The 16718-nt window shown below is 38.3% G+C and overlaps 1 protein-coding gene across 2 annotated transcripts in view; it reads left to right on the top strand.

Moving 5' to 3' along the window:
- The window catches only part of Itga1 (integrin subunit alpha 1), a 152988-nt gene extending 136927 nt beyond the window's left edge, over positions 1–16061 (top strand). For both annotated transcript variants that reach the window (XM_031360506.1, XM_031360505.1), the window contains 5 exons: positions 1002–1106; positions 1252–1356; positions 2958–3050; positions 3965–4081; positions 9113–16061. In XM_031360506.1, the coding sequence (XP_031216366.1) occupies positions 1002–1106; positions 1252–1356; positions 2958–3050; positions 3965–4081; positions 9113–9157 (465 nt within the window). In that variant the 3' untranslated portion in view covers positions 9158–16061. The remainder of the gene's footprint in view (positions 1–1001; positions 1107–1251; positions 1357–2957; positions 3051–3964; positions 4082–9112) is intronic.
- Positions 16062–16718: the final 657 nt, after the last annotated feature.

Raw genomic sequence — 16718 nt, 5'->3', positions numbered from 1 at the left:
ACACAAAAAGCCACTCAGTGTTAAGTTAGTAAATGCATGAGTTCAACATTTAACATTATGCCTTCTCTTTACCCAGTTTTTAAAAACTAAAGCATTCTCAAAATTAAAACTAAAAACACAGCAACAGGAGTATTTGCTCTGTAATCATCTAATTCAGCTAAGAGCAAGAAAAAAAGAAACCTCTGGAATTTCCCTCTAGTCCAAGAAAACGAGCATCATATTGAACAACGTATGCTAATGCCTTCTTTTTCCTCAATAGAATGTACACACACACACACACACATATATATATATATATATATATATATATATATATATATATTCTATTATAATTTAAAGATCTATCTTTTATATCTATATATTTGTATATTTATATCTATATATAAATTATATAATTTAATATCTATAATTTAATTTATATTGTGGACATTTATCAGCTTTTCTTTGAAAAACTATAAAATTGATTATTGTGTTACTTATGAAACAGTGAGCTCTGTTGCAACTGAAGGGCCATGAAGACAGTGATTATTGCCTGGGGTAGGACTACATCCCAGATGCCTTACAGCCTCTCCTATGCTGCACACTCACAAATAGACCTTCAAGACATACAGATACAGATAGAGATAGATACAGACACAGACACAAACACAGACACAGATAGATACAGATACAAATACAGATACAGATATAGATACAGATAGATACAGATACAGACAGATACAGACACAGACATAGATAGATACAGATACAAATACAGATACAGATACAGACACAGATACAGACACAGATAGGTACAGATAGAGACACAGACACAGACACAGATAGGTACAGATAGAGACACAGACACAGACATGATAGATATAGATACAGATACAGATACAGATACAGATACAGATATAGATCAATGGCTGTCATTCACAGATTCTTCATATTATTGCACCAACTCACCTTGTTCTCTTGACTTTGGCAGTGACTAACGAGGAACTATTTTCCTTTCTTAGAATGTGAACTGCAGACCCCGGACCCTTGAGGATCCTTTGGGTATCAACTCTGGGAAGAAAATGACAATCTCAAAGTCTGAGGTTCTCAAAAGAGGCACAATCCAGGTAAACTAAGTTCTGTTATTTTTCTTTGTGCTTTCCAAGTGCAGCACATCCATGTCTACTTAGAAATAAATATAAGAAACATTTTAATATAGAGCCTGTGATCAGACCACAAGCACTATAACGTGTATCTCTGACCATCCAACAGGACTGCAGTACCTGTAAAACTGCCACCATCACGTGTAATCTCCTTTCTTCGGATGTAAGTCAAGTGAATGTCTCACTCATCCTGTGGAAACCAACTTTCATAAAAGTAAGTGGTTGCGTCAAATCAGCCAGTGTTAGTTCACTATGCAGTAGTAGCTGGGCAAATCACAGCTGTGGAAAGGAAATGAGGCTGGGAGTCTCCGAGCATGTAACCTAAGACCAGCTCTCCTTCACCAGCTGTGTGGGGCTCATCTTCCCGATCTGTCAATCATAAAGTTTTCTCCAGTGTTCCCTGTCAGATGCAAAGTTCTGGGGCTCTCTTATTGTTAATCTTTGCACTGTAAGAAATACTTCTCCATTACTGAGCTTTGTGCTTATCTTAATAGTCTGGGACCTAGTTAGGGTTCAAAGGATGTTAGAATGACATTCCTTGGTGTGATTAACAAGGTAGAGAGCTTGACTACATTAGAGTGATGATTTATATTTGAACTGTCTATACAAGTATTTCCTTTATCTCTTACAAAGCCACATCCATCCAAATGCAGGCCATTTTAAAATAGTTTGTTATACTTTGTAATTTTTGTTCATTTTGTTAAAGAAATATTTAGTTGATTATATGGAACTAAGAAGTTTACGTTTCTCCCTATTAAGATGATAATATAAATCATCAAGGTTTAATATTGTTTCGTGCACAATTCTTAATAAGTACCCATGCATAGTCCTCACTGTTGGAATGTAGCTTTCCTATACCTAGATGCATGAGAGGTAAGCCCGAAGTTCATTGTTCTAGAGAAAAATCTAAGTAGAAGTTATTTTCATTCTCATTCTATAAAGAAGACCTAAGGGATACTTTGGTGGGGGCAGGGGAAATGAAGAAAGAGGTGTCCGCAGTCACAACTGTATTAATCTCAAAGAACAATCTCAGTTTTCTTCTATTTTCTTTTTCAAACATATGTACACAATATATCATGATGCTATCTACACTTTATTCCATTTCCAGCTCCTACAAGAGCTACACCAGACATCATGTCTTCATTTTATAACTTTTTATTTATTTTTATTTATTAATCCACCAAATCCAATTAGTGGCACCCATATGCATGACGGGAGCCCACCAGTGACCACACACATAGCCACACTAAATAGACTTAGCAAACTGTTCTTGTTTTTGGTTTTGGTTTTAGGTTTTTGGTTTCTTTCGAGACAGGGTTTCTTTGTATAGCCCTGGTTGGGCTGTCCTGGAACTCACTCTGTAAACCAGGCTGGCCTCGAACTCAGAAATCTGCCTGCCTCTGCCTCTCAAGTGCTGGGATTAAAGGTGTGCACCACCACTGCCCGTCTGCAAACTATTTTATATTTACTCATTTAGAACAAGAATAAGATAGTAAATTTGAAAGGGAGTGGGGTCTTATGGGAACAGCTGGAAAGAGGAGAGGGAGGAGAAATGATGGAACTGCATATTTATTTAAAAATATATTTGTTTTAAAAAGTGACTTTCCCACCCCACTAGGTGGTCAAAAGTTCCTTAACTAGAGGTGAGCCCTTGGTGGCCTCTCCCCAGTCCATACTGGAATTTTTAGCTGGGTTGATCTTGCCCAACCTTACACGGGTGACTGCAGAAGGCGTGATAACTGTACTGCTCAGACATGACGACCCGTCATCTCAGTTAGCACAGAACATTAATCACAAATCCTACCTGCCTTTCAGGCACATTTTTCCAGCTTAAATCTTACCATACGGGGAGAACTTCAGAGTAAAAACACATCACTGACTTTAAGCAGCAGCAACCGGAAACGAGAGGTAAGGGTAGCTGCGCGTCTGAAAGCGTTATGCAGTTAACTGCAAACTTGGCAGTGTTGTGGCACCTGGAAACAAGGGGTAAGTGCGGCTGCGCATGTGAAAATAATATGCATTTCCTGGCAAACTTGTCCGTGGTGTTTGATGATTGTGTACAGGGGTGTAAGCAGCGACTGAACTGATGCCCATGGCAGACATTAATTTCCATCAGCTTATAATGTGATTTTTCAGGCTTGGTCTGATTCCTTAGAAACTAGGAAAGCCATTGTGTTTTTACAACTCACGGGCCATGTCTTACTTTATCATTTCCTCCTTAGAAGCTGTTATAAAGTCTATTTACAGAAAATGCCTGTATACCCTGTGTGCGTCTTTCTGTGTGTGTATGTATATTTAAGTATATACATATACATTTAGAACTATATATGTGTGTATGTATACACAGACACACACACACACACACACACACACACACACATTTGCTTTAAAACTCCTTCACTTAGTCATTGGGAAATCCGAAACAAAGATGAGGTCATTCAAGCTGAGCCCTTGGTAAAAGTACAAGTATTTTATCCTTGATGTTTTAGAAAATTAAGCCAAAGGACTTATTTTAGACAAAAGCATGCTTTTCTCATCATATCCTGGGAACATTTAGAAATCCCATCTGGGTGAGCCGTACCATGTAAATTGTAAAACTCTGTCTCAAAGTGCTCTACTTTTTCGTCATAATAAATTTGATATTATTGGACATTTTGAGTAAATGAAAGGCATTCTCAAATGTAAACCAAATGTTTTCTCTGTATACAGTAATGAGATTAATTACACTGTTTGGTAGAAAAATAAAGCCTACCCGAACTCAGTGTTCTGGGAGTTCTAGTGGGTGTTTATCAGTGTTAACAACCGCATTTAATATTTTTCAGCTGGCTATTCAGATATCCAAAGACGGGCTCCCAGGCAGAGTACCACTGTGGGTTATCCTCCTGAGCGCCTTCGCAGGACTCCTGCTGTTAATGCTGCTTATATTAGCTCTGTGGAAGGTAAGCTCCACGGTTAGGTCACTGCTAGTGTTTATTCCAGTCACCAAGAGACAATGGGCAAAAGAAGTTATGAGATATTGACACTTTAGTATATAATAAGGTGCAAGCTTTCGTGTGAGAAGAGAGATTTTTTTTAAATGACTTTTCATTCATTGAGTACTACAAGTCTCACAAAGGAAAAAACGTATGCCTCAATTGGGGATACATAGATCCAAAACCCCTGGGCGTCCTTTTTACAGGCAAAGATTATTGAGGGCCATTTAACATTTACCTAAAATTGTAGTAAGGATATTCATTACTTTATAAAGTAAGGAAAACAAAAACCTGTTTTCTGGTAAAAGTAGATTGAAGTCTTATATCAATGGAGGATAGACAACAGATTAATAGTTGAACCTTGTTGTAGCCACTCTATGTTTCTTAAAGATAAAATGCTTCTTTGGTATATAAACAGAAAAAAAACCCACACATTTTCTTCAATAATTGTGTGGCTGTATAAGGAACAAGAAATATAATAGTAAACTGGTATAATGAAGAACATAAAGTTCAGAGACTCCCCTATACCAAATCCTTTGGGAAAACCAGGTGGTAATCTCTTTTCTCTCGAGTTCATTTAGATATTTACTGAGATAGACTAAGGTGAGAAATGTAAGAACATATTATTTTCAAACAAGTTATGGTAATAGCTTTTATGATTAATTTACCAGAAAACAAAATAACAGAGAAAAGTTGAATTCAATATTTTTTGATTAAATATGGAATTAGAATTCTTTCTTGCATTAGCATAGTCCTATATTTTACCTACTGCTTTATTAAATAAAGCATGCAAAAATAAAAAAATGTGACTATATGCTCATTTTTCTAATATATGAACAATAGAATTGCTTTTCTATAGCAAGTTTTTCTCTTGCTGAACTACAACCATTATCATCCTTTCTGAGTTTCCTGTGTTGACAAACAACTTCTGTGGGGGATTTCCTCCACAGAGAACATGCCCAAGTAGCTTTGGATTCCAGAAACAGAATCCATGATCCTTCCCTAGCGAAGTTCCAAGGCACAGTTCACATTCAGCATCCTTTCTTCCTCCCAAGTTCCTAGGTGCTCTCTGCAGTACCTGGCTTTGCCACACTGTGGTACCCAAGGCCTGGTTTATACGCTGTGCTTGGCACACACACTGTGGTTTCCCAGCTTAGAAGCATCTCTGATTCACCCTGTGCCTGATGATGCCTCCTAGCATGTCCTTCTAGTTAGTGTGAGCTCTGACTGAGCTCATATGGCATTAGGAAAGAGTCAAGGAAGGCCAGGCCTGATATTAGGATGAGTTCTGCTGACTTCATACCTCTGTTTAAAGCAAACAAACAAAAGGGAATTTTCATCCACCTGTTTTTAATTCCTTAGTTTGAAAAAGCCCAAATATAAAAATAAAAACATTTCCAGAAAGCATCATGTTGATACATACTTACAGCTTCTAAGATCATCTTTGCCATACATATAAGGTCAGCAAAGAAACTTTGGGCTGTCTTGAAGAGTATGTTTAGCTAGTTCAGGTACCTTCCTGAAAGACTACACAATCACAACTCTGACTCTGTGGCAGACAGAAGGAGCTAGCCCTTAGTAGATGCTTACTGTGTCTCAGGAACTGTTAAGCACCCTGCTTTCAAGCATCCAGTGTAGAAGTTAGGTCTGGTTCTTCCCACCACCTATGCTTCCAGAAATAAGACTCAGACTCAAAATATATTCATAATATCTAACTAGATCATAATTTAAAATAACTGATATGTTTTGACTTGCACTTTGCCATGTGGCTGATTACCTGTGCTTAAGTACCATGCATCTAGCTTCTCACATCTTCCCCGGGGCAAATCTCCTGCCTAGCACTATATCCCAGAATTCTTTCTGCCTCCTGTATGTCCCACCTTCTATTCTACCCTTTCCTACAGGCCACAGGTTTTTTGTGGGTTTTTTTTGTTTTTTAATTGACAGGTGCCACATCCATACAGACACAAGATATTCTCTCTACACCTCAGTCTCTAAATGAGGAAATGAAGTTATAGATAAGGTTTGCGTGTTTTCCTGAGCCACACACATAGCCAGTAATATTCCGAATAAGATTTTGAATAGACATTAACTGATTCCTTTCTGTGGTCCTTACAACTTTTCTAACAATACATTGTAACTTCATTTTACACTTGTAAATGTTAAAGCAAAGGTAAGGTGGCTTAGAGACACCCCCACCCCAGGATTATCAATGAGCAAACAACTAGATACAACTAACATTGTCTCTAAAACCTCTGTATTTTTTAAAAATAAATTCCTTTGCTGAGCAGTTCAGGGTGTAGAGTCATGATTTCTTTGAAACATGTAAAATACTTGGTCTAGAAAAAAATTCAGAGTAACATATAAAACAGAATACCACAGTTGGAAGAAAAATCATGAGAAGCAAGAACATGCCTTTTATTATTTGATTCACACTGATGTCCAAATCCCACCACTGATGAGTCTTTATCTTACAGCTTTGTCCCTCAAGAGGAATATGGTAGTTGCCCATAGTCAGTTTCTCTTTGGATAGCTCCAGAATCCAGTCAACTGCTCATCGAAATATAATGCAGTATATATAATAAGATATTTTGGGAAATTTTTAAAAATTCATTTGTCTAACTTTTGTTAAAACACTCTATAAGCATCCTATTTTATTAGTCATTATTGTTAATTTCTTGCTGTGACTAATTTATGTCACTTTTATCATCAAAATGTACAAATAGGGTAAAACAAAACCAAAACCGTGTGTCTGGCACTTGTTTCAGCCATGTTTCAGGCACCCAGGCCTGTGGATAAGGAGGACTGGTGTAGCAGTACGTTTTAGTTTTTGTTAATCAATATTCATTTGTTCATTCAACATTTATACCACATTATGCATTGACTACCTAGTTCTTGCCACAGGGTATTGAACTAGGTTAATTCTATAAAGGAGACTTTATAATACAGAAATCAAAAGAGAAAAGCAAAACCTCATAGAAGGTCTAGGGGGGTCACAAACTTACTTTTTGTTTTTCAATTCTTGGCTAAGATTGTCTTGGTTTAGTTTGGTCTCTAAGTACTTAGCTTCCCTTAGTAAAATTAATGTTTAGAGAATTTAAGTGGAAAAGTTGAGATCACAGGTAGTTTCATCTGGAAGATAAACTTTTAGAAACATTTAAAACTAAGGAAGCTGGGAAGGGGCAGGTTTTGAGAGGAAGGCGAGCCTATTAACAGACGGCTGGGAAGAACCGGAAGAAGGTGAATCTTAAATACTTACCTCCCACTTTGGCGAAGCATCTCTGATTTACTCTCACGTCAGAGCAGATGCTGAGCATCCATAGTTGCTACCCAGGAAATGACTGGCGTTCAGGAAAACACAAAGTCACGGCAGGCAGCTTTCACTTTCACTTGGTCATACCACTTTTACCTCATCTTCTAGTAACTACATCCTGGCGGACCACAGCCCTGACTAACTTCCTAACATGGAAGCCTGTTTGTCATCATCTGCTCCTCTAGGCCCTCCAGTGCTCAGTCATTAAGTCTCCCCACCTGCGGAGATTGCTCGGTTAGTAAGGTGCTTGGATTACAAGCATGAAGACCCGAGCGCCTGCCCAGGACACACAAAAACTAGCTCTGCTGGTGAACTGGTGAAAGATGGCTGAGCATCTGCATTCTACATCCCTGGTTCAGTTTCCAGTACCCCTATTTCTGGCCTCTGAGCACACCAGTTCTCACATGTATGGTCCCCTACACGGACACACACAGAGACACACCTTTATACACAAAAAATAATTTTTTTTTAAGTTATGCATACTGGCATGTGGCTATTATGTGTTTATAGTCCCAGCACTGAAAGTGGAGACAGACAGTTCCCCACCCAACCAACCTCACCCTCACTCCATCCCAGTCCCCCCACCCCTACTCCACCACCACCACCACCCCCCACGGCTCTCTGGCTATTCAGTCCAGTCCAATAAGCCAATGAAAAAATGCCATCTCGAAAAGCAAAAGGAACTATGCCCAAGTTTGACTTCTGGCCTCTGCCTGAAAGCAAATTCCACTGCCCCGCCCCCAAATCCACAGGAGCATTCGCATTCACATCAATGCCTACCCACAGAGTCATGTGATATGGATATACTACATTTACAAATAACTCACTAAAATTTATTAAAAAGTTAGGGCACACAATTTTTAAAGCTACTTTCCTAGGACTAGGTTTTGTTTTGTTTGTTTGTTTGTTTTGTTTTGTTTGTTTTTTTATTTAAACATTAGGTTTAAAGAAGATTAAATTTTGAAGTGAAATTTTAATTTATTCAGTAAATTTAAAAATAAGATTAGGTAACTTCCAAATGTGTATCTAGTGCCAATTGTTTTTGTTTTCTCTATAATATGAAGTAAATAATAAGACTGAGAAGTTTTGCTGATGGCTCAATAATAAAGAATAATGAAATGTGACTTATGTTAACTACTATGTGATTTTTTTTTCCCTTAGAGTCAATGGTTCTATTTTCATAAGTTAATGACATGGGGTCTTTTTAGAAACTTCTGGCAAGCTTATGTGCAACATTCTGACCTCCTTAGAGTCTTACAGAAAATTCAGACATTTCCCTGACACCTACCTACGGTCATCTAGCAAGCTCACTATGAACTCTAAGAATCTTAATCTGTGACCATTGCTTATTTGGTGGAAAATTTTCTGTCTCTTAAGAAATTTGATGATGATGACAAAGCCGCACAGAATGTGCCTCAGAAGCCTGCTTGTTCCACACATGCAGGGTTTTTACTGGAAGAAATATTTAACTGAGTGCGGTGAAATAGCCAAAGATGAAGTAAACAGTTTGACAGATATCATCTACATTACATTCAGTATTAATTGCTCAGTTAAAATGTACATCAGTTCTCTTAAGTATATGCCCAGATTTCCTAATTCATGATTAAATTAGATTATATCCAAGTAGATTAGCATCTATTGCTTAAACCAAAATAATTGTGTTGTGATTTGTATTTTCTCAACAGATTGGATTCTTCAAAAGGCCACTAAAGAATAAAATGGAGAAATGAAATATTTTATAGAAGGAAAAAAAATAACAACTAGTCAACAATCTATCCTCAGGTTTGCCTCAATCATGTGAGAAGAAATTCAAAAATATAGCCAAAGACATGGTCACATAAGTCTATGTAATCCATGATCCACCTGGGATTGCTCACTTGGAAAGAGACAGATCAAGTGTGACCCCAAAAGGCTACCCAAAGATCAAGTGTAGAAAGCAATGGGAAATATTTTTAATAATTACTCATTTTTGCTGAGTAAGTGAAATGACAAAATGTTTTAAAGAAGAATTGTCGGTATAAGTACATTTATGTGTTTACATGCCTCACAGAGTATCTTAAGGGATGCACAAAAAGAGATTTGTGTTCATGAAGCAGTTACTCTAAGCACAATATAAATAAAGCATTTCCCCTTGGTTACACCTTCAGAGTGACACTCAGCATTTGTAAATGACAACAAAGGAATGGAGCGAAAAAAGCTCTCCCAGTTCAAATGAGAAAAGCTTTGCTTAGCAGAGCCCATATATACAATATGGTCTGAAAATAGAATTAAATCACGGGTGACACTCGGTGACTTTGTGGGCTCCTATAGCTAGAAAGAATATTTTCCAGTGTGATTGGAAAATAGTGCAGTTGAGCTCAAATTCTATGTAGAATAGACAGTCAAGATGGAGTTGTTATTTAAAAATGAGTGCACTGGATCTATTAATTTAAACTTTTATAGAAAGTAAAACTGCTTAATTTATATTGAGCTCTAAAACACAAAACTCTTTTATAATGTATATAAAGTTGCGGCAGTTTGTGTAGCATCACAGTGATAAGTTGTGAAAAGCCACACCATGTGTGATGCCCAGAGAGTTTCTTAATGAAACGTGAGCATGCATCAATGACCCAATGAAGCTGATGTCACCTTTGCTGAATAGTCATTCAGTGCTAGGGCATCCAGGATGTTTCGTTAAGTAGGGGGTTTCACAACTCTTTGGTGTAGGGGTCATGTAAAACCCAAAAATATGAGTGTTTATTTCTAAATCTTTTTAATTTTCTAAACACATTTTATGTTATGATTGAGAAAACAATCTCCCAGGCTAATGTTATATTTTATACACTGCTTTTGAACATGGTATATCAGTATTTAAATAGAAAAACCAGGTAATTTAAAGAATGTATATTTTGAAAACATACACTAACAGAGACATACAACTCATTTGTATGCACTTCTGTGTTCCTGAAGTAATCCCTAAGGCCCCTGGACTCTGCTGTAACATAAGCTTCTAGATTGCTCCATTTCCAAGATAAATAACAATGAATGAATGTACAATATCACCTTGTGTGAACTACTGCTGTAAAATGTGCTGATCCTCCTGCCCCAAAAGAGCTGGACTCTGCTCTCCTCAAACTCAACAAGCCAACAGAGAAATTGAGTGCCATAGGTTTGATATTTTTAAAAATTTATTTCCAAGAAATTATCTTAGGGCTCAGACTCAGCCAGCTTCTTGGCTTTTCACCCTTACATGTCAGATCCTAAGGGCTAAGGGATGGATGATACTACAGTCATCCATGACTGGAAGAGAAGTGAACAGGAAACTAGAAGAAAGATGTGTTCTCCATTCTCATTGTCTCTCACCAGCTTTGGAAGTCATATTTTCCTCCTGTTCTTTTCCCAACAGAACTCAGATGTTTCTTGCTCAGTTACCATGGTGCCGAAGTCCAGTACATACCTGCCCAGCAGCCCTTACTCCTAGCTCCATGCTTTTAGGAATGAAATTCATTGGATACATGTAGATTCATCTTTGATGTAAGGGACTACAAGGCACTGAACTTTGTACACTGAGCTATAAGTGGGCATATTTAAACTAAATCTGTTGTTGAGACAAAGTGGGGAAGCATAAATGAAGACATTTTGAACTTTTAAGAAAGGAGAGGAAGAGCTGTTTGGTCAGATTAAAAGATGTTAAAGCCACTTGCCTGCCAGGTTTTAGTATACATTATTTCTAGTTAGTAGTTCCTTATTAGGAACCAGATATCTCATTTCTCTACAGTCATGATTGAGTCTGTGTGTATGTGTATGTAATTGTATGCACACACATAAACATACCATTTAAATTCAGAGCAATTGAAGAATACCAAAAGGTAGAATTTATAAAGCATAAAGAAAGCACACCAAAGCTACCCCAGTGATGAAAGTTTATTTCCTTTGCTTTTCATACAGTATTCACTTCTATTAATATTTAAGTTTAGTTGTTCTTTTATAAACTAAAACTATAAATTCAGAGACTTTGATCTTAAAAATGATAACAGATGTCCCAGATTATCTTTATGGGAATATTCTAAACATATAAATAATTAAGAAATATATTAAACTCTATAATCTTATTTAAGATAATAAGAAAATTGACTAATACTTTAGACTATTTATGAACTTATTGATTAAACTAAATCACCAAATATTTTGTAGTTTTTTTAAAGCACTGTTGCTTCCACTATTATCTGAACTATGCATGCATTCTCTTTCCTGATGAATCATACAATGGCATACAAATAAATTACTCAACAAGTTGTTCTTCAAGAGGGAAAAGTACCCTGATATCTAACTTTTGGGGCTTCATTATGCTCCTCAAAGCCACTTTCAAACAACAAGCATGACCCTATTTGGCTTACAGAATTCCTAGAAATGTGTGTTAGATATTACTAACTAATTTGAGATACTGTAGCATACCCCTGACATAAACTACATTCTACATACTAGAATTGATGGATAGAGATGTAGACCAGTGTTCAGAGTCTGTAAACACATGTGAGCACACATGACAATCAAACATCAAGTTGTGCTGAATATACTGGCTAAGTCAATCCCAGAAGTTAGAATGGTGAAGATTAGTCATATTTTAGCTTTAATTTCTAAAATTAATTATTCTTTAATATGAATAAAGTGACATGAACTTGAAGAAGGAAGGAAATAAAAGCAAGAAAATACAGAGAGTTGCATCCCTTGACAGCCAGAGCTACTCGGGAGGCACAAAAACCAACCAAGCAAACGAAAACTCCTCCACTTCCTCACCAAACTCAAAGACCTGAAAGTTGCCTGAGAGAAAGTCTTCCTTGACAAATATTTCTAACATCTGTGGTCTGATTTAAACATCAATGATGAAATTAGTTAAATTAGTTTTCTTTTTTTTCCAGCTTCTTTTTTTTTAAACTTAATAACCTTTATTGACCTACTTCACAGCCTTGTTTAGGACACAGGGCCAAACAAATAGCGTTCAGCTGCAGGCCAGGCCACACGTACCCTTCTACACTTGTAGGACTGGAACATGCCCTGGCAGGGCAGGAAAGTGGCAAAACTACTCTGACTGAGCAACAATCAGGTCCCTTTTGGTACCATGACAAAATGATGATCTATACACTGTGGAAGGAAATTGGGGAAGAGAAGGAAATGAACCCAAATACCAGAGGGACAGGCTGGGCTCCCAGGCACCAAGATCATGGGCGACGTAGACCCTAGATATTTTCTTTGTCATAAATATACTTGAAAAAAAGCTTGTAGAAAGAGCTTTTATAAATTTGATGATTTAGGTAGCCAGAATAATTTTATCTATAAATATACATATATGATGTGCATATATTTTCATAGGCAATCATTTAGTTTTTCTTTAATAAACCAAGGTCCAGGCTCAATTCTGGAAAGCAAAAATATTTGTACCAAAAGGAAAAAAGCATAGTTTATGATGGAGTAGGACTGCATTGCAGTAGAGGCCTTGTGGAAAGCCATGGGTTGACTCATAGTAGTTCCACAGTTAGCATGCTGAATGATGGCCATTGGTTGCCATGGAGTATGTTTTTCCATAGCAACTTCTTTGTTGAACATACCATCAATTTCACATGAAGTTCCTATCCTGTTCTTCACAGTGGTGAGCAAGCTGGAGGAGATCCAGGTCCAGACCCTGTCTCATGCCCAGACCCAGAGCTTGTCTCATGTACCAGGAATGCATTACCATCCCAATAAAGTGGCTTCTGGAAAATGAGATGTTCAAAATAGCATTTTAGGCACTCCTCATTCATTCCTCAGATCTCCCAAGCACCCTTCCTCCATCACTCTTCTCAAATAAAGGTTTCAGGAAGACTACATAGGTAGCCTGTCAATAAGACATGTGCTCCTTTTGCTTCAAATGCCAACTTCACTGAACGAATCATTCATTCATGTTTTCCAACCCAGTTTCCCATAATGACACTCCAAAGGGTTGGTTGGCAATGGCATCATGCAGTATAATGTACTTCTGAGATGGGACATCCTTCCTTAAGAGGTTTACATCCATTTGGGCCACTGTTCTCCATAGTCCTATGGGAGAAACGGGAGGGATTTAGGCCTCCAGCTACTGTTCTTAAGTATTCTACAATCTCTATCCTCACCAAGGGCAAGCTTTAAAAACCAAAGGAAGGGCATTTTCTTCAAGCTGAGGCTGCTTTAAAATTGTGACATACAAATTAATTGCATATAAAAGACTTTAAATGCAGACACAACTTCAAAATAAGTACCCTGGCCTCACAGGGTACCACGACTTTCAATTGGACAGTGGTCTCCACAGCTCCATCTACCCAGAATCCAGAAATCACCACTCTCCATTCACTCTGTATTGAAAGGAAAGCCAGAGCCCATTGCAAAGAGCCACATGTGCAAGGCTGGGTGTAACCCAGTGGCTGAGTGTACAGTGAACTCATGCAAGGCCCTAGGTTAATCTTAATCTTGATCTCAATCAAGCACTGCATAAGGTGAAAGAGTCTGATCATGCCTCCGTTTCTCAAATGGAAGTACTCTGGTACAACACCACTAAACAATACACGAATTTCCTCTGAAAGCTTAGGAGAAAAAGCAATGGCATTGTCATCTTGTGTGCAAACGGGTGTCTTTCATCCTCATATTAAAACTGTATTTGAATATATAAGTTCAGAGTAAGAGATTTAACCACCAATCTTGAGGAGGATACAAAGGAGCTCGTGGAGTCAGGCAAGTCCCAGCCCTAAGGCCTTAACACATCTACCTGGGGAGTACAGGGCCTCTAACCTATGGAAATAGATCATCTAACAAGACAAAGGGCCTGAGCTCAAGTTGAGAGCATCCACTGTCCCCACAGCCAAGACTCAGTTCCCCCACTTCAGCCACACTTAAGCATTTCTTGGTGAAATTTTACTACATCAAAGATGTGCAAGGCTGAGGGTCAGTTATCACTTATCACTATTGAGCTGGAGAGCAGCTCTGTTTGTTTACATTGTTGCTTGTGTACTGCAAACCCTCCCCTCCTCACCCCATGAGACCAGTCTTCCTTGCTTTTCCTCAGTGCACAGCCTGAAGGATTTGGGTGGTAGAAGGTAATAGGAGCTAGAGTCTGTTTGCAGCCCTCCACCCAGAGGTACTTTGATCTGGGGCTTCCTCAGCAGGGTTGTCCCATGCCATATGCCCCTTTTGGGGATTAGGCTAGTGTCCTGTTATAGTTTGTGACCAAAGACTCAGAAATGCTTTACTTATCCCAGCATGGAAGCATAACTATAAAGCAGAGGCCAAGGACATTCAGCACTGTGACTCCGTTTGGCATTTGTGCTTTAAGGTACATACCTAAAGAAAGGAGTGTGGGGTTTAGAGGCTCTTATACCACAGTATGAGGCTGAATATCTGATCTTTCATGTGTTTGATCTAGGCATAAGAACTGAGAATAAAAATCTTAAAAGAAAACTTCCAAAGGCATCAGAGTGACAACCCACTGTGTTCATGAGTAACCCCTTGCAATACTGTGTCTATCCCCACATCTGTATTCTAAGAGGCAGAGAGAGATGGAGTGAGAGAGGAGAGGAAAGAAGAGAGACATGAGTATTGTCCTTCTCTTCCTCCTTAGAGCAACCACAGCAAGGGAAGCCACTGCATGTAGATTCAATGTAACGTGATAATTTAAACTTTGATAAATACAAAAGAAACGGGGATAGACAATGACCCACAACTCCCCATCTGATTTCTAACAACCTAACCCATGAAAATGGCCAAAGCTTCCTGAGGCTACATGTATCCCACCCACAGGACTCCCAAACGTATTTGTCAGTGTGAGAGCAAAAGTATACTCTTAGTTATAAACTACCCCAGTTTATACCCACAGTATAAACAACTACTGTGTGTCTGGGCTTAACACACCCTAGCCTTATATGAAAACCATTGTCTGAAACAACAGTTGGAGATTCTGAATTCTGGAGACGGTCCACAAAGGAGGTCCTGGTGGTTAGCCTTTCGATCTGAGAAGCCCACTGCCCTCACTTAGGAGGCAGGATTAGGAAACACTGGCATGCAGGGAAGGTCCGCTGTGTGTTACTACTGTAAAGCTGTATTGATTGCTAATGGGAAGTGTGCACTCCATACCAATTTTATTAAAAAGAAGTACATTGCATTTAGTAAGTGCCCTGGAGCATCCATCCCGCTTCTCGCACACAATTCCACGTCGCCTAAATGAAGGTATCACATTGCTCATTTTGCTAACTTACCTGAAACTCATCAAAGGGATGATGTAAGGGTATGTGCATAGACATAGTAGAAAATGATTAGGTAAAAAATTTTCTGTTGACATTCAAGAACAAAAAAAGGCACAACCTTTCCCATGGAGATTCATAGGATTGATTGCCAGGTGACAGTCATTTGAGAGGTATAATTAGAATTAGCTGAGTATGTGAAAGAGTCTCTTGAAGGCGCTGTGTTGTATGTCATATCCTGCACACTGTTCTGAGGTCAAAGGTTTGATACTTTTGTATAATTCCATTTTGTACATCTGCTGTGTAATTTACGTCAAGGTAGATGAGCATCCTGTTTTGTGTCTTAAATAAAAGAGTGACTCAAAGAAAAAAATGTGATTACTGTTATTCTAAATACAGATTTTCTCCAAAATGCATGTGGCTTCTTCCAAAGTATCACCTTTTTTCTTTTTTAAGCTCCATAGCAGCCTTTACTTTAGTGTTCTTCAAGGAAGAAACAAAAAGCAAATTAAGCTTGTCTGTAGTGTTTCCTGTACAAGATGCGATGTGATTGTCTTGCAAACTTGAGACAAAAGCCACAGAATCTATATGACTGCATGATTTCTCCTAATGGGATGTTTTAATAATAAATCTTTTGCTGTATAAAAGGTTATGCCATTGAGAATATAGAAGGAGTCAGTGTTTCCAACACAACCTAAACATATATCATTTCTGTGACCTTGAAATGTAAGGATGTGTCGCCACAAAGAGACAAGCAATTCTAGGGTAGACACCATCCACAACTAGGCATCTTCCAATTCAATACAGGACATTATTTACCTGGAGGTAATGTCAGGTCAGTCCCCCCAAGACTATTCCTGAATTAGATGCTAGTCCCCACACCAGAGCTTCTAACCAGGGCTTCTAACCAAGCAGCTTTGAGTTATGGTTCCCACAGTCTCCTTGCATTCAAGATGTTCACATAATATAAGAAGCACTCATATTCTCTGGCTTGTTATACAGGGTACTACACAAGACACAGATGAAGGCATATAGAGGGCAAGGTATGGGAGAAGACAAATGCAGCTTC

Source organism: Mastomys coucha, unplaced genomic scaffold (genome assembly GCF_008632895.1).
Source record: "Mastomys coucha isolate ucsf_1 unplaced genomic scaffold, UCSF_Mcou_1 pScaffold8, whole genome shotgun sequence".
Classification (NCBI taxonomy): Eukaryota; Metazoa; Chordata; class Mammalia; order Rodentia; family Muridae; genus Mastomys; species Mastomys coucha.
This window is presented reverse-complemented; position numbering and strand designations above follow the sequence as displayed.